This window comes from Mustela erminea, chromosome 5, assembly GCF_009829155.1.
Source record: "Mustela erminea isolate mMusErm1 chromosome 5, mMusErm1.Pri, whole genome shotgun sequence".
Taxonomy (NCBI): domain Eukaryota; kingdom Metazoa; phylum Chordata; class Mammalia; order Carnivora; family Mustelidae; genus Mustela; species Mustela erminea.
In genome coordinates, this window is record NC_045618.1 from 27,691,245 (window position 1) to 27,711,714 (window position 20,470).

Below are 20,470 nucleotides of genomic sequence, written 5' to 3' on the forward strand. Positions count from 1 at the left end.
AAAGGTAAGTAGAGTACAGAGGATTTTTAAGGTAGTAAAACTGTTCTGTGAAACTACAATGATAAATATGATAAATATATTGGTTGCAAAAAGTGTACTGTTAGGCCGGTGGGCTCCGGGAGTGCAGGAGGAACGAAAAAATGACCGCCGGGTCCCACCGTCTTCCAGCCTCCTCCCTCACCTTTCCTTCACGCTTGACTTTCCTGCCAAAAGGATGTGTGCCCAGATCACGTCTCCATAGGAAACAGATAAAAGACACCACCCCCCGCCCCGCCAACTCCCTCCCAGTGCCACTTCCCCCACTCCCCTTTCCGGAGTCAAGGAACCTGGCCCAAGGGTGCCCACCTCCTCCCGGCGCAACTTTCCTGGCTCCCCTTCTCCTGAGCCCTGAAACTTCGCGGGAGAGTGCCTTGCACCCACTTCACCTGGTGTCATGTTTATCTCGCCTACAAAACCTTACATGTACCACTCTGGTGGGGGCAATGCATGTGTGGGAACAAGGCATATATGGGAAATCTCTGGACCTTCTGCTCAATTTTGCTATAAATATAAAATTGCTCTAATAAAAGTCTGTTTTTAATGGAAAGTGCTAGAAGAAAATTCATTATGTAGATTCCACGGTCTGTGGAAACAAAAATCTTTGAAAAGTGGATGGGGTGGGGCCCACCAGGCATGGCTCTCTGTGGCTGAGAAGAGCCTGCTCCTCACACCTGCTCACCCATGAGGACAGTGTCCCTGAGTCTCCCCACCAGCAGTAGGTCTACCCCCACTCCAGCCCTGGTAAGTCAGGAGGGTAATGCTGAGAGTCCTGTTCCTGTGCCAGCTCCACTAGGACCAGTGTGTTGACCACAGGTTTCCCTCTGCCCTGCCTTGAGACGGATGTTACTGCTTTGAGAAATTATGGTACCTCCAAGGGCTTCTTTCCAACCAAGCTAACTAAAGGAGGAGAGATAGCAAAGGGAACCAGGCAATGGTGCCTCCATTGGGCATGCATATGCACAGGAGAGTGTAAAGCTGGGACTGCGGTCATAGCAATGCTGTACAAGGAATTTCCCATGGACAATAGTGACATCAAATGCCTGTGGCCACTATGACATGCCAGCAAAACCAAGCACAGGAGGCCAGGGACCACTCTTGACCCAGTGGGAGAGTTTACAGTGTGTGGCCCATGTTGCACACAGCAGAGTTCACCTGCCAACAGGCCAAAAGACCCCGCAGTGAAGCAGGGCTGGAGGAACCAGTTCTCAAGCCTTCTGATCTGCCTCTCCCCACCCCATGTTCCTGCACTTCAGCAGACAGCTCAGGCACCCACCTCATGTGGCCTGCAGCCAGGGAGGGGTGTCAGCATTGGGACATCTACCTGTACCTTCTGAGAGCAGTGCCAGGCTGTCCAGCCTGCAGGGTGATGGAATAACCAGGTATCCTGGGGTACTCCCGTGGCCACTTTAGTCTCAGATGGGCTCCCTGTGTGTTGGAAGTCCCTTGGTTGGGGGACTTCTTCAGATCCACAAAGGGGAAGAGGTTCAGCGTGGGTGGCCCTGTGTGGTGGGAAGGACCTAGGGCTAATACCGTGGGAGTGGGTAATCCCTTGTGGCCTATTCCTGAGTGACTGTACAAGCCCTGGCCAGCCTGCCTGGCACCCTGGAGCTCTGGCAGGAAGGAGGCTAGGCTCTCAGGTCAACATACCCACAGAAGGAGCCGTGGCCCTAGCCCCTCCATGCCCAGGACACATGCCCTTCTTACTGAGCCTATCAGGATTTCTGAGAGACATGTCCTAGCAGAGATCCTTGCTATAAAGTATTTACCTACAAAAATACAAATGATTAATCAGCCTTGTGAGTGCCAAAGCTTGAGGTGTACTGAGATTAAGAGCTAGGAAGGATCAGATCAGAAGACCCCAGGCCACAGAGCAGACTAAAACCCCAGGGGTCTCCCACTCCATGTTCCCTGCCTGGGCTAGCAGACGCAATGAGAAGGGGGCCCCAACTCCAGTGCCTGGCCACAGATGTGAATAGCCAGCATGTAGAAACCTAGTTGCCCATACCTCAGACTTCTCCATTCTCTTCCACTATCCCTAAATTAAAGTATCTTGGCTAGTTTTGCAAGTCAAAACAATTTACCTGTACATGGACTTAGGAAGCTTTGTCTGGAATTACTTAGATTTCTAGTCAACCCAGATGTTTCTAGTTAACAACCTCAAAAGCCAGTGGTCCCCTTGATGCTGGACAGTATTCCATGCTGATGAAATGAATAACCCACCTTAGTGTTCATTGTTGAGTACCTGTCAGCCAGGTACTGCTTCCACGTTCTCTAGTGCTCAAACAGCCACTGGGGAGATTGTCACCACTTGTAGACGATGAGTTGTATCTTTCAGAACTGGACCTGTCTGAATCGGGCCCCGTGTCCAGCAACAACACAGAGCCAGCAGTCACTCCTGCAGTCATGGATCACATGGTAGAGCAGGGACTACCTATAATACAACCACCCTGCACTGCTGTGCAGTAGTATAGTACTACTGTATGTATACTATATGTATACTGTAGTATACTGTATGTATACTGTGGTATAGTAGGTACTGCTGGGTTGTCCAGAGCTGGGACAAGCTCAAGAAAACCAATTCCAGCTCCTGAAGTTTGTACTTGGGATCTGAAGGATGGAGCGTACCAAGTGAATAAACTCAGAGCCAAGCAGATGGCCATTTGGTTGTATGGAGGGCAGACAAGTTCAAACAGAGGCATGAGAGGCTGGCAGCCCATGAGCAAGCACTAGGGAGGGGAGGCTATCAGACCCCAGGGGACAATACTGGAGGTGGTCTATGCTAAGAAATTCAAAAGAATTTGTCAGGGATTCTAAAGGTGAACACTAGTGTCAGGCACCATATTAAGTTTTTATAAATTTAACAGAGGCAGCTTCATACGCATTGTAAATGTGTATCTGCTACTTTTATTGGTAGAAAAACACACGAGGGGCACCTGGGTGGCTCAGTGAATTAAGTCTCTGCCTTCAGCTCGGGTCATGATCTCAGGGTCCTGGGATAGGGCCCCGAATCGGGCTTTCTGCTCAGCGGGGAGCCTGCTTTCCCCTCTCTCTCTGCCTGCTGCTCTGCCTTACTTGTGATCTCTCTCTCTCTCTGTGAAATAAATAAATAAAATATTTAAAAAAAGAAAGAAAGAAAAACACACTATACATCACACCATCTAATTGCCTCTGCAGGGATTAATCCACAATTCAAAATGTTAATGGAACCTGCTAATAAAATTAAGGAATCTTCATCAGTGAATGAAGACTTCCACTCCTAGCACAGTTTGGGTCTGTCTTTCCCACAATTTATGTTTCCATAGGTTCTGCCACACTAATTTCAGTCTGCCAAAATGAACCATAACTTCAGGCCGCATACATCGGGTAAGATTGAAGAGTTAAATTGAAAAGGATAGGTAACTTAGAGACTGTCTTGGACAAAAATGAAGAAACTGTTACTATGAAAATCAGTCTTTTTTTTTCCTTGAGTGGAAAAAATGTAGGAAACAGATAATCCCCCAGCATTTCTGAAGGTAAAGGAAAAGAGCTCCTAACAAGTAGGTCCCAGGTAATTGCTTCTGAACAATGTAAACACAACAGAGACAAAGCCTGGTAGGTGGAAGGCATGGCTGTCCAAGCTGTTTGCATTTCCCTGGACCACACTTCCAGTAATGACTTTGCAGTTCCCTCCTCTGCAGCAGTTTGACTCAGAACGCTTTTTCATTCAGTAATTTTTATCTAGGTTCTATCTATCAATAATTACCATATTTGAAATTAAAATTAAAATGTTTTAAAATATTCATTCATTTTTGGGGCTCCTGGGTGGCTCAGCGGGTTAAAGCCTCTGCCTTCGGCTCGGGTCATGATCCCAGGGTCCTGGGATCAAGCCCCGCATCAGGCTCTCTGCTTGGCAGGGAGCCTGTTTCCTCCTCTCTCTCTCTTTCTGCCTGCCTCTCTGCCTACTTGTAATCTCTATCTGTCAAATAAATAAATAAAATCTTTAAGAAAAATATTCATTCATTTTTAAATAGAATAAGCCCATTCTTTTGAGATCTGAGAGAGTGAGAAAAAGAGCGAGTGAGTACAAGTGAGAAGGGCAGATGGAGAGAAAGAGAATCCCAAACAGACTCCATGCTGAGAGTCGAGCCCAATGTGGGGCTTGATCCCACAACCCGAGTGGAACTGAGAGTCAGATGCCTAACCAACTGCACCACCCAAGTGTCCCAACAAACCCATTATTTATTAACATGAATACTATTCTGAAAAACTATATTCCAAAATTAAAAACATTAGTGATTTTCTGAGAAGTAGCATTAAAATGTTTATTAATCTTTTTACTATCTGGCTTATGAAAAGATAGTTGGAATCTCTTTTCTGTTTCTGCCATCCATATATTGCAATACAGTTTAGGTTGCGAGGTATGAAAAAAAATGTTGTTTCCTGCAGATATATAGTTGGAAAGAGGAGGACCTCATGGGACACCATGAAAGGGAAATGGAGGGGTCCTTGAACAAGACTTTCAGAGCAGCTATTCTAGAGGCAAAAGATATTTGTCAGTCCACATGTTTGGGGGTTGGCCCACAGAATGTGGATTGAGGGACAGTTCAGTTATGAACATAGGCCTTGACTGTTTTCAACTGTTCTCTTGCCTTGGGTAGTCAGAAGAGCATGTGAAAAAGAGCCTGGCCCATCCCACTGTCTAAAGCCATTCAGCCAAAACTAGCCAATCCAGATATGTGAAAAAGAAATGTTGCATCTTGCATGCCACCAAATTTAGGAGTAGTTTGTTATGCAGCAAAAGGTGACTGATAGGGGCGCCTGGGTGGCTCAGTTGGTTGGACGACTGCCTTTCAGGTCGTGATCCTGGAGTCCCAGGATCTATTCCCACGTCGGGCTCCCAGCTCCATGGGGAGTCTGCTTCTCCCTCTGACCTTCTCCTCGCTCATGTTCTCTCTCACTGTCTCTCTCTCAAATAAATAAATAAAATCTTTAAAAAAAAAAAAAAAAGGTGACTGATAACAAAAAGGTTGGTGATTTGAAAAACGCCTCACAGATTATAGAGATTTTGAGCCAAGGTAAAAAAAAGATTAACCTGGGCATTCACAAATTTGGTCATAGATAAATTCCCAGAAACTTTTTCTTTGGATATTCTAATGCAAAACATTGTGTCCCTGAATAAAGAAATAACCCCTCAACATAAACATCTTTTGCCTTCATCTAGTTTACCTCAAGTTTGAGCATACCAGGCCCGTTAGCCAACTTTCCTATCCTATTCCCAGTCTTTCCCTTTGCAGAGAACTTACCATTCACACAATTCTAGAACATGCAGCTCTCAAATCCTATCCCATGGCCAACTGGACCAGAAACACACCCCCTGGCCCCAGACCAATGGGATGGGAACCAGGACAGGCGGGAGTGGAGGACAGGGGAACAGATCCTGAAGGCTCCTGGTCTTCAGATCCCAACACCAGCCACTCCCTTTGGAATGTTCCCATTCTTTTACCCATTCCTCCTTTGTCACTGGAATGGATTTTTTTTTTTTTTAATCAAAAATGCATAAACTAGATTGGAATGGCTTTAACTAATGCTCTATCCAAAACTATTTTTTGGATGTAGCACATCCACCAGTGCTAGTCTAACCAGATAAGACTCAGCTTACAATTTTATGACAGATGTTTTATTTATAGGGAATTAAAATTTAGAGATATACAGGACACAAACATTATATATAGTATACTTTCTATGATAGATATTGCTCACAGAAAGGCCTCAATTCAAGTTACATACTGCATATGCTAAAATGTGCACCTGGGGAGAAGAGGGAGATCAACTTTTGTTTTGGTTTTGGTTTAAATAACCTCTAGATGCATTTAAGTAATACTGATCATTTAATGTTCAAAAAACTTTTAATAAACAAATTCAGGGTAATATTAATTGAAATATTTATAATATGATTTAATCATTACACAGGATTTCCAATGTACAATCAAGACAATGCACAACACTTGAAGAAAAAAGAAATAAAAACAATCTATTGCACCCACAAGTAAAAAGGCTTTTTATTCATTTTGGGGATGCTGCAATTCAGTATTTATATAAACATTTACACATTGTAGTAAACACAGAAGTCCTACATGTAATGCAGCATTATGGGTAAGACCCTTTTAAGTCTCAAAAATAAATGTTAGTGTCCACATAGTCCCCCCATGTGCAAGGTTGATTTCCCAATCATTATTCCATTCATTGTTCAATCATGAGTGATCAGTCACCCTGCCCACCCCCATGCATTTTAGAGACCTAATATTTCTCATCAAACACACTACCTCCTGTACTCTAGTCTGCAGCACCCTGCCTCCTTGCTTAGTCTCCTGGTGGCTTGCGATGAATGGCATTTCTCCATCTCAGTGTCCTGTTAAATAATCCTGTGTAGAGTCTGAAGCAAATGAATCCACATCCTCATTCTCTGAGTCGTCACTGCTGTCATCCGCAGCTGGCTCTCCTGTAAGGGCTATGCGAGCATAATCATCTGTGTCTATCGATTTGCAAAAATGGATGGCATATTTTAATTTCTCCTCCAGCACCTGCTTACAGGAATATCTAGGCAACTTCAGCAAAAAGAAGCAGGTGTAGGACTCAGGAAGGAAGTGGTCAGGAGGGTTGTATTTATCCAATACCTGTTGATGAAAAAGATGTTAAATAATCAGAGACTATGTACAAGGACAGGTAGAACTGTTAATCTATTTTATTATGTTCATTAGACTCCTTACTCTCACAAAAATCATAATATTTTTGGTTAAGAATAATGAAGTATCAGAAAACAAATACTCTAGCCCATTTTAGAAATTAAAAGGAGCAACTCAGTAATTCCTAGGACTTATAGTTAAGAATAGTAATTGGTTACTGTGGCAATTACTTTTGACAAATCAGTGCTGAGAACAGGGTCTGGCACAAGGCAGGCAGAAGACACAGGCTCAGCACGCACCCACATGGGGAATTCTCCTTAAACCCATTAGCCCCTTTTGACTACTACAGATAAAACACTATAAAGCCAGCAAGAATTCTGGACCCAGAAATTACCTACTTTTGGAGAGAAAAACTACAGGTTGGTCTCAAAGATCTCTCTGGCACATGACTTCTATTGCAACCCCAGTCAGAGACTGGAGTTAGGCTGTGCTCAGGAAGGAGCCCATCCCCAAATCCTTTCAAATATGGAGGAAGAAAGGATGCTCCACCCTAATCTGCCCCTCCGGGAAGTCCCCCATCCCCATGGTATTGCTACATGGAAAATCACACTTGTTGCCTCAGGATAGAGGAGGGAGGGGGGATTACATCACTTCACCCCATGACTCAGCAGATAAACAAAGCCTGTTTCTGACCATTGGACCACAGAGTTAGAACTCAAAGCAAAACTCTTGTTCTCAATCTGATGGGTGCTCTTACTTTTCCCAATAAGCAACATTACTTAATTCAACCAAAGAATCAAATACATGTTTTAAAAGACATGTGTGCTCAAAATCTCAAATATGCTGACATAATAGCACTATCTTCGGTGGTGGCCAGATAAATTTTCCAGAAGTAGAAAGTGAGATTTAATATCTATAGTCATGAAATTTTGAGCAATCAAATCAAAGAAGTTGTGGGGTGTGCTTTTTATTATTTCCAGGAAGAAGGAAAAAAACCACGTTAACACAAGAGTCCCATTTTCTAATGAGCTGTAGGATCATGTGCAAGGAGCCTACCCCTACAGCTGACACAACAAGATATACAGGAATCGCACCTGGATGACGAAGTCTCTGCCCCGGAAGTCGGCGATGGTCCTGGGCAGTCTTGTCCGACCCCACACAAAGCGAAGGAAGAGGGAGCGCTCTGTGTTGGAGAAGGACTCCATCACCTCCCAGAACCACTGGATCAGGGATGCAGAAGGCTCGATTCCTTTGTAGGTAGCCACTGACTTTAGGAGATGCAGAGGGATATCTGGGCTGCCACATACCTGCAGAAGGACATACCGTCAGGGCTGGCTGACACTTCTGACTTTTCGCTTCAGTATAGAGTCAATCCCTCTTCCTACCAAGGCTTGTTTCAGGCAGGATGTACGTGAGAGCCAGAGTGGACAGTTGGGGGGTTGGGTCCCATGTGTTTGGGTGGATGTGTACTTGACCCTGTGCTCCACCCTGGTGTGGGATGGGGGCTGCAAGGAAAGGAAGGACATAGGCCGGGAACACCCACTTTTCAAACGTGTTTTCACCTCATCTACCAGGCATAAGCATATTTCAGATGTAAATTAAGTGCAAGATTTAACCAAGAAATTAACTAGCGGCACTGATTTAGTGGCTCGATATGAAAAGGCAGGTGTAGGGCAGCAGCTTTCAGGGGCATACCATCGTCTCCAATTCATATCCAGTGAACAGAGAAAGAAGGGGGACAGGCACGACTCGGGCCATTCCCTCCCGAACAGCAGCCACCTGCTCATCAAATTCATGGAGTCTGAAAGAAAAAACTCACTTTGCATTTCTATCTTTGGTAATGTAGGTCTTGTCCTGCTCATAACAAGCCTTACCCCACAGATGACCAAGGCATGTAGCTCATAAAAATAGCATCACAGAGCTTCTCATAGACTGAGTTCAGCTACACTGGCACATAGAGGATAATCTTAAAAACTACCTAGAGCTTCCAAGACACAATTCTTAATACTTATTGCATACCCAGGAAGGAGCCAGAATTAGATGTGCACCAGAAAACCAGGCTCCACAGCACCCACAGTAAGATCCCTCTGGAAGCAAATACTGTGCTCAAGGCCTTCATGACTGGTGAGTTAGGGCATAAGGCAGAAATGAATACAAAGGGACAGCATAGCACACTTGCCGGGACTACCCACAACCAGAACTCAGCAGGCAAAGCCCAGCCAATGTGCAATCTTACCAAGTACCTGGCCAGGTGCTTCTGGAGAACAAAGACTGTGTGGACTTGTAATGTCAGGTGGAAGGAGCAAGGAGCAGCAGAAGCTAGATGGGTCGCTTTGCTGAGGGCCAGGCAGCGGCAATGCTGCCCAGGAGAGCTCACAGAGGGGCATCTACAGGAGGGTACCCACAGGTCCTCTGAGTTCTGCCTGGAGAGCTCCCAAAACAGCACAATTCTAGCCACCTTGGTTTTCTAGTCAGAGCCAGGAATCTCAGACAAAAATAATGAATACTCTGATTTGGATTACAAAATAAGCTTTGATAACTATAGATGTAGTTGTTAGAACCAAGTCTACTAACATTTTACTGTATGGGATTTCTGAAAAATGCAGCCATCCAAGCAAACTATTTCCTATTTTTGCTACTTACTGAACCAAAACAGTAGAAGGCAGATGACCCCACCTGTAGTTTATTGCCAGCCGGACATACTCTGCACGGTTGTCCAGGGTGATGTGTGTATACTTAGAGCTCAGCTGGATGTCCTGGCCACTTGCACTTGGCACAGTGAAGGGCAGGCTCATTGCCTCAAACTCCTCTGAGGTGGCTTCATTGTCACGGATGTACATGAGCCCAGGGATAAAATCTTTATCAACCTTTCGAGGGAAAAAAGGGAGCCCACATGTTAAGCCAGGGTCTTTACCCCACTTCTGACTGTAGTTCAGCCCTGACGGCACCTCAGTCTGCACTGGGTATACCTCAAGGCTGCTGGTGCATTATAAATGCCAGAAAATAAGAGACCAGCAGTGAGAAAGCACTTCACACAGGGAGCTAAGGAAAAGAGCTTGTAATTCAAGGAAGTCCTTAAAATTAACCAACAGCCACTGGTTGGAGACAGATCCCCCCCTATAGTCGTAGTACCAAGGGAAGTATGGCCACAGGGAAGATGCTGGCTGTGGTCAGCCAGTCATGCTTCCCCACCTGAAAGCCAAAGCCACCACCCAGCCATTCACAAGCTCTGATCTTCCACAGGAAAATTGGGTGAATTTTCTTATCTGACAAGATTTCAAGTTGCAAAAGCACCACCAAACAGATGGTCTATCAAGTTCCAGAGGCAAACTGGCCTAACATCCACAGACCTTCTTTGCTACTAGAAAGCAGTCTGTAGCCAGGGGTGCCCCTTGCACTCTGTACCAGGTACACTAGGTGTCACATTTCCCCATCCCCACTTTCCTGGTGGTTACCTCACTGAGGTCTGCAATGGTGAGGCTCATCCCAGCCAGTTGCTTCCAGACAGGCTCAGCCAGGTTGAGGCTCAGGGGACTCCCAGTCCGGATAGCGATGCCCAGTAACACACCTGCTCAGTCAAGGCACAAGTAACAGGAGATACTTGAAATCAATGATAAAACATATAGTTCAATTAACACCACAGAATAGCTCCACACTGGGCCTCAGTGCCTTCTTAACCAATGTTACCCAAATTCATGGAGACAGGTCCATCCTTAATACATTTTGTCCTGTTCTAAATTCATTGTTTCCTTTTGTTCCTATGGGCCTAGTTTCTAACTCTTCTATTTGTACCAATAAGTATAAGCCACACAGAGGCCAATCTCCATTCCTTTAAAACAGATGGAGTTTCTCAAGGAAGGTAGGCCGTACCTGGAGAGGAACAGGCAGCAATAGGAGGACTCAGCATATATATTTAATGGAACAGGAGGGAGGGAATGACCAACTACCAAAACCCTTCAGATCTGACCCCAAGTTTCAGACACATTTAAGCTGCAGAAACATGGTATTTCAGATCCTTGATGCGCCAGACATTTTCTGACCCTTTGCACCTAGCCACTCACTGATGGTTGGCTCTACATGTCCCTGCACCTGTACAGTGAAAAAGTTAAAACCAAATACTCAAAATATTTGTCATTCCCAAGACAGAACAGACATTAAGTAACTGGGGCACACAAAGCCACATAATTGAGGCACCATGCCCGTGCAAGAAGGCTCACCCAGAAAGCGGAACATGTTGGTGTGTACGGGTGCCCTGGCAGCGGGGCTGAACAGGTAGCAGTCGCGGTTGGCCCCTGACTCATCTCTCCCATTGGGCGTCACGATCAGAAGTGGGGTGAGTCCATTCTGCAGTTCTTCACAGATCTCAGCTATGGACTCACTGTAGCCACCACCACAGTCATCCACAGATTCACCTTGAGGGAAAAGAGAGTCAGCAACACTTAGTCACACCAGCAAAGCCCTGCAGGGTGCAGCCAGATGAACTTCTCAGCTCCCCTGTAATAATGCCCACTGCACTACTGTCTGTGCTCAGACTGCCAACCCTCAGGACCACAGGCCTGCTAGTGCATGCAAGTTCTCACCCACAAATTTGACTTTCCAGACACGGTGGGGGAGGAGGAGGCTGTCGGGGCTAAATGAGCTCATCTTAGCACACATCTGCCCAAAGACAGACTTGGTCCCATCAGGGCCTGCTAGGCCGCCTTTACTCCTTGAACGTTTGACCTAGAGAGGAGAAAAGAAATAAATATGAAACAGCCACAGCAGCAGAAAGCACACAGCTACTATCTTCCACAGCTAACCAGCCCTGGGACATCTGTGGCAACAATGAGCCCTACAGCCTCTCCCCCATCTTGTTACCCTTTACTCCTCTGCCCTGGTCACCAGTGTAGAAGTCCAGCCAGCATTCTGCTGCTGGACCTAAAGAGCTGTCATGAGTGGAGCCCACAGTGAGGGGAAAGGAGTGTGAAACCAATCTTTGAGGTTCTCAGAGGGTTTGTGTCCTCAGGCCTCAAAAACAAGGTGCTCGCTGGACAGCTGTGCTAATGGAAGCTGTGCTATCACGATGGAAGACACGGCCCCTGCTCACCATATGCATGCAGCATGTTGCCACAGCATAGCACCCCTCACGACTGGTGGTATCTAAGTAAACATTCCCTCAAGAAAATATAGACCTCGGTTGGCCATTCACATGGGTGCAGCAAATGTGGTCAGTAACCATATGATTCACCCTCACACTTCATAACTTTAACCACGGCCAACCACTTTACCACACTGCCTCGGCCTCCATGAATAGGACGCCAGCAACCCCAAAAGCAGCCCTCCTTAGAAGACTATCAGGACTCTGAGCTTCAAACCAAATGGCTGAGACCAAACCTGGAGGCACCATGTCATCCAAAACAGAATCTTCCCCCCTCCCTTACTCATCTGCACGTATCCTACTCCAACCCTTGGGGGTCACTGCCCCCCCCCAACTACAATCACTTTTTCTACCTGTATTTCTCACCCTAGGCTAAGATTTTCAAACAGATCAGACCAAGAGATCTCCAGGCCCTCACCTAGTAGGGGCTCAGTAACCCTGCAGTTTTGTAGGCTACATAGTGCTTCAGAATCACTTTAGAAACTCAGTCTAAAATAATGGCAAAATGGAAAGTTAAGAAAAAATGTTCATAAAAATGCACTTTTCTGTTACCTCGTCCAGCTAAACTCTCACAATCCTTAACTTCTTAAGTAAGTTCTAGGCTGAGTTTAAATAGCAAATACTCACAAACAAATAATCATAAACAAGACTTATGAATAATGACAATAATGAATTAGCTTCCTATGGAATGAAATGTTCTTTGTGCCACATATTTGACTGTATGTTCACAAATGTGATTTCATTTAAACCTCACAGCAGTTCTTCAAGGTACCCAAAATCCCTGGAGGAAACTGAGCTACAGAAAGGAAGATGGATGTGTCCATCCATGAGAAACAAGATGCAGACCCATCTTCCTACTCTGAATGTCACATCATCTCCATTTACAATACCAATTAAACTGATGCTCTTGGCTCCTCTGAGGGAAATGGCTATGAGAACACAGCTATGACTCTGCAAGGACAAACAGGCACCTGTGTACCTGTGGCTACTTCTGGACAATAGGAATAGAAGTCATTTTAATTGCCTTTAATCTGAATTTTCCAAATTTTCAGAAATGAGCATGCTCATTAATTCTGCAATAAATTTTAAATAAAAAATTTTTATGTACAGTGATATTCATATTCTGTTATAAAACTAAATCATATTCAAACAAAACCCTCCAGGAACATGCCTATGTTTTACTGTCTCTAGAATACTCTGCACAGACAGTATGAGAATATCTACAATGGCATTCCCATGGGAGAAGGTGGATGCCAGCAGCAATCTGTGGCTACAGGACAGCTGACACCACCTTTCTGGATCAACTGGTATCTTGAGCTCAACTTGGATTCATGGAATGCATCCCATTATCATCCTCCATTCTATTTTTGATTAAAAAAACAATTCTATCTTTGTGGAGGATCTTTCTAGCTTCAGGAGGAAGTATGAAATCTGAACTGAAAAGGACCTAACTCTCATACCAGAGGGCCCCAAGGTATACTAGAGCACCCATGGTATAATGCATTGAATGCTGTTTATGTGCATTTTAAAAATGCTAATATGAATTTGTCCTTTACCCGTTCTATTTTTTCAAACATGTACTGAACATTTTTGACACAAATGCTGGAACATAAAGGCAAGAAGGAAAGAGGTGTCCAAACATGATGAATGCAAAATCAACATAAGAGAAAGACAGAAAAGGCATGTTTAACATGGGTTCCACATCACCAAGGCTCAATGATGCCAAAAGCCCGAGATCTGAATACCCATATCAGGCTGCTGTCCCTGGCTAGGCACCTCTGTGTGTGGCTGGGGCAGGCATATGATCTAGGAATGCCCAACCATCTGTGTTAGTTGAACTTTCCTCACTTATAAACTTCAGTGTTTAAGACCTAATAACATAGAACAAACCAAAATGATCCTCAAGGTGAGAAAATAAAAACATTTTTTATAAACCTAATTAAACAGCCCATTTGTTTGTAGAGTGGGCTGACTGACCTCCAGCTTAGCATTAAAGAGTCTGACGTCAGTGAAGGGACTACTTCCATCAGTGTGGTCACATGTGTTCTCCAACAAATGACCAGAGTTTGTGTCTTAATTCAAAAATGCCCCCAAGAGCAACTCTAGAGAAATGTCTAGTCATGCAACCAACATCAGGGTAAAAATCATGTGTTAATATAAAGGAACAAAGAATTTGTTCTTAGTAACTCTCTGTTTCTGTTCCAAGAGGTGGGGCTATTTCATTTGCATGTTAAATGTCAAGTATACACAACATCATATTCAGTGGTGGAGTTCTGTTTTAGTTAATTTTTTAAACTGTTAAGTGTATCTACACTTAGCAGCAGGTTTAAGTCAGAGATGGCTTACTTTTCATTTCTCTGATTACTACAGAACAGTATTAGTGATTCTGGTCTATTAAATAGGCAAAGATAGGTATCAGAGCCAGAAAGGGTGTGAGGCTGGTAGGAATAGGAATTGTCCCCACATACAATTTGATGTATGGAGTGCCTCTGACTGGCCCTGCTTTTCAGAACCTAATACAAGGAAGGCAACTGAAGACACATCTGTAGTTGGGACAGTGCTGAGAAGCCCCGCTATATCCCAGAAAAGTGGGCACAGCCTTCCAGCACCCTGCAGAGAAATCTGACAGACGAAACTAAGAGAACATGGGGTAGGTGGTCAGCGAAAATAATCCCACGGTCTCACTGTAAGGCAAGGAGAGGTGCTTACAACGTTATAAGAGGAAAAAAGGGCAAGTTACAAAAGAGACGAATCCAGTTTCAATTATGACAAACATACAAACACATCTCCAAATGTCAGCAGTAGTTACTACTATTTGGTAGAAATACGGTCATTTTTACTTCTCTCTCTTTGCTTACCTGTATCCATCCTTTTGGATTATCTGAAATAAGTCTTTCTGACTTCTGTTACAAAGAAAACAATTTACATTCCCACTGGAAGCCTTAGCACCACAGAATATCACAGATAGGTAGCACCTTGCTCTCTAAAGCAAGGACACATGAGAAAGTCTGCTCTCATCCCAAGCTGTGGGGGGCCATGACTCCCAACGACAAAACCATCCTATCTAAGAATTGTTAGTTAGACTAAGAACAGTTTTCACTTGTTACCTGAATCCGGTTCAATTCTACCACAGGACCATGCTGGCGATCTCGCACCATAGTTGCTTGTACTACTTTTCGGAAAGCTGCCTCCTAAAACATGACAGATGGACAAAATTTAGAATCTGCTATAGGAAATATTATTACCCATAGGTTTGTTTTAAATATCCTTTCCTAAGTCAAATTTTCTTTTTTTATTTTTATTAAGCTCAATTAGCCAACATGCGATTTTGATGTAGTGTTCAACAATTCATTAGTTGCATATAACACCCAGGGCTCATCACAACCCAGGGCTATCCTTAACACCCATCACCTTGTTACCCCATCCCCACACGCCCCTTTCTACAACCCTCAGTTTGTTCCCAGAATCCAGAGTCTCTCATGGTTTGACTCCCTCTTGGATGTCCTGCTTCAGTTTTCCCTCCCTTCCCCTATGGTCCTTTGTGCTACTTCTTATATTCCACATATGAGTGAAACCATATGATAATCGTCTTTCTCTGCTTGACTTATTTCACTTAGCACAAAACCCTCCAGTTCCATCCATGTCGATGCAAATGGTAGGTATTCATCCTTTCTGATGGCTAAGTAATATTCCAAAAAGTCAAATTTTCTTAAGAACAGTAACTACAAATGCTCTTTTCTGAATCGTGAGGTGGTGTGGGGGCACAGCCTGGAACCCATCCACAAATCTATGCAGAGTCCCACCAGTGCTACATGTCCCCTATTTAGAGGCAAGAGGAGCCCACCACACTCTGGTGGAGGTCCAGATGTCTGCTCTGACTTGGGACTCAGGCCAAGCCCAGAGGATCGACTAGAAAACCAAGGGCTTCCAGACGAACTACAAGTCCACATGGAAGGACTGACATTAAACACTATGCCTCACTGTCATTGTCCTGACAAAACCACTAAAGAGCAGCACGGCCAGGGGGTCCTACAGGTCAGGATAGGCTCAGGGTGGGGGTGGGGAGACCAATGAAGGAGGGAACATATAGTTACCATATACTGAAAGAAACCTGGAATACCCAGGGCAAAACAGCAAAAAAAGAGAATGGGGCCCAATATCACCCAGGTAGAGGCAGGCCCGCCATGCTCATATGGACTAGGGCATAGGCAGCAGCAGTGAGGACAGAAATAGGGAAGGAGACTCAAGAGACTCAAAGAAGGTAGGATCAGTGGGAGTCCCAGATCTCTGCCAAATGGATAACCCTGCTCTTGTCCAAATACAACATGGCCAGGGAAGCCCAAGGTACCTGTAACAGTATCTAGTCCCTCTCCCAGGTCAGAACTCCAGCCTCTGAAAGCAGGAGGGGCAATAGCCCTAAGCAGCCCAAGGAGGTGGCCTCAGAAGCAGAGAAGATCAAGTGAAGGTGTCAGAGAGACAACCAGCCCATAGAGGCGAACCTACCACAGCACACAGGGTCTCAAAGAGGTGCATCCATCACCACGCACCCTTATATAACACCTACCAGCTACTTTTGCCCTCTCCTCTGCCTAACTTCTGTTTTACTAATTGCCCAGAACCAAGGCCAGTTCCTCCTCCACAGGAACATTTTTTTTCTCTGAATGGTCTCACCCAGCTGGCTCTCCTGTGGTGCTCTCTCACTTCTGTGCTCTGAATTGCATCCTGGTAATAACTCTCCATGGTCACAAGCAACATACAGTCCCAATTTTCCAACAGGTATGATCCTTTCCTACCCAGGACCAGAACAGAGGCCTATTACACATCCACACCCACCCTGAGGGTGCCTGCTGGACTCCCTCAGCATTCCTGCTGTCCCAGCCATGCTCACAGCCTCCAGAACACTCATGCAGTCTGTGTGGAACACATCCTGCCTCTCACTTGGTTTTCTCCCTATGTGGGAAGGCTTTTTTCCCCTAGCTGCCTATTCTCACCTCTACTCTGACAGATTAAAAAAAATGGTAAAAGGGATAAAATTTCCTACTTTTATTATTAAAAAATGGTTGAAGTTTCGTATCAATGTTACCCACACACAACTTTTTCTTGTTTCCCACCATCGGAGAGATGTTACCATTACCACAATCCTTATTAATGTCCACCTGCCTCTAAGCTATCCATTAAAATAAAATGTGTGGAGATGCCTATGTGGCCCAGTCGGTTAAGTGTCTGCCTGTGGCTCAGATCATGATCCCAGGGTCCTGGGATCAAGTCCCACATAAGGCTCCCTGCTCAGTGGGGAGGTTGCTTCTCCCTTTCCCTGCTGTTCCCCCTGTTTGTGGGCACTCTCTCTCTAACAAATAAACAAAATCTTTAAAAAAAAAGAGAAAAGAAGATGTGTGTACCAGTCTCCTTCAGCTAAGTGCCAACAAAGCCAATCCTGGGGGGAGAAGGGGAGGATCTGCTCAGATGGGACTCCAAAACATCTAGATTTTATTATTTAAAAAAACAACAAACAAACAAATAAACAAAAAACAATATGGGACGCCTGGGTCTCAGTCAGCTGAGCATCGGACTCTTGGTTTCAGCTCGGGTCATGATCTCATGGGTCATGGCATCAAGCCCTGCATGGGACTCAATGCTCAGCAAGGAGTCTGCTTGAGAGTCTCTCCAGCAGATTCTTCCCCTACCTGCATGCGTGGGGGCTCTCTTTCTAATAAATAAATAATTTTTTTAAAAAAATAAAATAAAAATTAGGGGCGCCTGGATGGCTCAGTTGGTTAAGCGTCTGCCTTTGGCTCAGATCATGATCCTGGGGCCCTGGGGTTGAGTCCTGCCTCAGGCTCCCGGCTCAGTGGGGAGCCTTCTTCTCCCTCTCCCTCTGTCTGCTGTTCCCCTTGCTTGTGCTCTCTCTCTGTCAAATAATTAAATAAAAGTCTTTAAAAAATTAAAAAATTAAATTAAAAATTTAAAAAACCGCAATCTTTGATAACAAAATAGGCTACAAAATAGGTCTCAGAATCAGACTCTTCAGAATTAGGAGTCCTCAAATCTAACCTCTGTGCTTTTTTTTCGGCACAAATATTTCCCCTATTACACAATGGTTCTGTTAGGATATCCTGTCAACTTGCTTGCCAGAAACTTAACTCCTGAATCAGACACCCTATTTCTAAAAAGCTCAAGTTATTACAGATGTCGATGGGTCAAAATCTGTCTGGTGATTTTTATGTGCCCTCTTTCATGATTCTATTCACAGCCTGTTAAAAATTATCCTTTGACAAGGAATCTCTATACATCCTGGTAGTGAACTTTCATCTAAATCATCTAGACTATCAAAGCACCCTCTCCTGGACTTCCCTGGGGAAGAAATTAGCTTCTTTTTCCTTCCTGCTGCCAGTAGGGATTTGCTATAATGCCTTAGGCTAGCCAAGTAGAGAACATTGCCAAGAAGGCTTAGTTTTGCAAACCACCCCACCCTTTTGGGGAGGTGGGAAGCAAGTGGGAAAATACCACACCACACTAGTAATTTTTAATGTAAGCTCTAAAAGAGAAGACATTTTTATCTGTTTTTCACTGATACATTCTGAGCCCCCAGAACAGAGCCTGCCGTATAGTAGGTGCTCAATGAACATCTCCTGAATAAGCTTTACTCTATATATTCTCAGTTCAGGAATTTTCATTGGATTAAAACTGAAATACCAGTTTTGCCTATAGCAAAGCTTGCTACAAGAGTACCTTTCCCTGGGATATCAGAATTCCTCGCAGAGTGTCAAACCCCACAGAAGGCCCAAGTCCAGTTTCATCAAGAGAGCCTTCCAGGTCGAACATGGGGATACAGGGGCAGAAGAGCTCTGAGATGTGATGTAGCAGCAGCAGCCGATTCCGCAGTGCTATTATGGGGATTTCCTGCAAGTGATTGTATTCCATGGGAACCTGAAACATTGAAGCTGCATTAAGTCAACTTAGGTGTCAAATGCACAGATAAGCCATAGTTTGTAGATGAATTCTGAAAATATTTTTTTCAAAAACACCTCTGTAAATATACAATGGAAAATGAAGTGTGAGTGTGGCCTACATGCATAATTCGATACACAGATAGTAACTTTGTCACTACTTATACACTCCTAGCCCAGCTGGCCAAATCTGTACTTACCTGTGCAGGAAGTTTCCCAGCACTGGCAGGCTTGCTGGTTGACCAGGCAAGGGTATGTGCTGAGCCACAGGCCACACGGTTGACCTTCTTACCCTGAAGGGCAGCTACCAACCGAGGCCTCTGAATGGCATTTGTAGTTCCATCTCCCAGTTGCCCCTCATCATTGTCGCCCCATGTATAAACTTCTCCTAAATGAAGTGAATTTAGAATAAGTACTTGTATACTGGGACTAATGAATGCACAACCACCATTTTCCCATCACAATCATACTTCCTTCAATGGGGTGTTGATGATCACCTGTCTTGAAGGTCAACTTCATGTGCGACCTACATGTCTCATCATAACACCCAAAGAGGTAGAGTGCTTCTTAGAACTCCTGACAGTCCCTGCTGGCCAATGTGCCTTTTCTAGTTAAGAGGCACAAGATTCTGGTCTTAAAATAGCATTTGTTCACAGGACCAAGCACATAACTGCAACAGTTCTTAATCAGAACAGTAATAGTAAAACAGATGATAATACCTTAATTGCCCAAATTAATTTTTTATGTTAAATGGAGAGGAAAAAATATCAGTTTTTTTTTTTTTTAAAGATTTTATTTATTTGTCAGAGAGAGCGAGCGAGAGCGAGCACAGGCAGACAGAGTGGAAGGCAGAGTCAGAGGGAGAAGCAGGCTCCCTCCGGAGCAAGGAGCCCGATGTGGGACTCGATCCCAGGACGCTGGGATCATGACCTGAGCCGAAGGCAGCTGCTTAAGCAACTGAGCCACCCAGGCGTCCCATCAGTTTTTTAAAACAACACAACCAGTGGTGCCTGGGTGGCTTAGTGGGTTAAAAAAACACAACCCCCAGGACGCTGGGGTGGCTCAGTTGGTTAAGTGGCTGCCTTCGGCTCGTCATGATCCCACCGTCCTGGGATCGAGTCCCACATCGGGCTCCCTGCGCATCGGGCTCTCTGCTCAGCGGGGAGCCTGCTTCCCCCTCTTCCTCTGCCTGGCTCTCTCCCTACTTGTGATCTCTGTCTACCAAATAAATCAATAAAATCTTTTTTTAAAAAAATATTTTATTGATTTATTTGACAGAGAATCACAAGTAGGGAGAGAGGCAGGCAGAGGAAGAGGGGGAAGCAGGCTCCCCGCTGAGCAGAGAGCCCGATGCGGGGCTCGATCCCAGGACCCTGGGACCATGACCTGAGCGGAAGGCAGAGGCTTTAACCCACTGCGCCACCCAGGCTCTGAAAACTGTTCTAAGGGTCAGATCACTGGGTGACTAAAATAGAAATGAAGTTAGTTGCCATATCCACAAAGATTCCTCAGGGAGCCATGCAGCCACAAGCAGCACTCTGTATAGTGTGATGCCTGCATGATCAAGGACAGTGTGCTTGTGCCCTGCCCCTTCCCAATCTGGACAGCTGGACAGTTTACTCCTAAAGCCATTTGGTGGGCATCATAGCACAATAAGGAGAGGAGGACTTCTCTGCAGAGGTACA

The 20,470-nt window shown here is 44.9% G+C and overlaps 1 protein-coding gene across 10 annotated transcripts in view; it reads right to left on the reverse strand.

The window, feature by feature from the left end:
• Positions 1–5,844: 5,844 nt before the first annotated feature.
• The window catches only part of HERC2 (HECT and RLD domain containing E3 ubiquitin protein ligase 2), a 235,516-nt gene continuing 220,890 nt past the window's right edge, over positions 5,845–20,470 (reverse strand). For 7 of the 10 annotated variants that reach the window (XM_032342316.1, XM_032342318.1, XM_032342315.1 and 4 more), the window contains 10 exons: positions 18,986–19,173; positions 18,568–18,765; positions 14,946–15,029; positions 11,282–11,423; positions 10,919–11,113; positions 10,157–10,269; positions 9,378–9,568; positions 8,397–8,502; positions 7,796–8,008; positions 5,845–6,692 (listed from right to left, as the gene is read on the reverse strand). In XM_032342316.1, coding sequence (XP_032198207.1) covers positions 6,420–6,692; positions 7,796–8,008; positions 8,397–8,502; positions 9,378–9,568; positions 10,157–10,269; positions 10,919–11,113; positions 11,282–11,423; positions 14,946–15,029; positions 18,568–18,765; positions 18,986–19,173 — 1,703 coding nt within the window. In that variant the 3' untranslated portion in view covers positions 5,845–6,419. Of the gene's footprint in view, positions 6,693–7,795; positions 8,009–8,396; positions 8,503–9,377; positions 9,569–10,156; positions 10,270–10,918; positions 11,114–11,281; positions 11,424–14,945; positions 15,030–18,567; positions 18,780–18,985; positions 19,174–20,470 lie in introns of those variants that run through there. The other 3 variants (XM_032342322.1, XR_004285631.1, XM_032342323.1) reach the window with 3 other exon arrangements.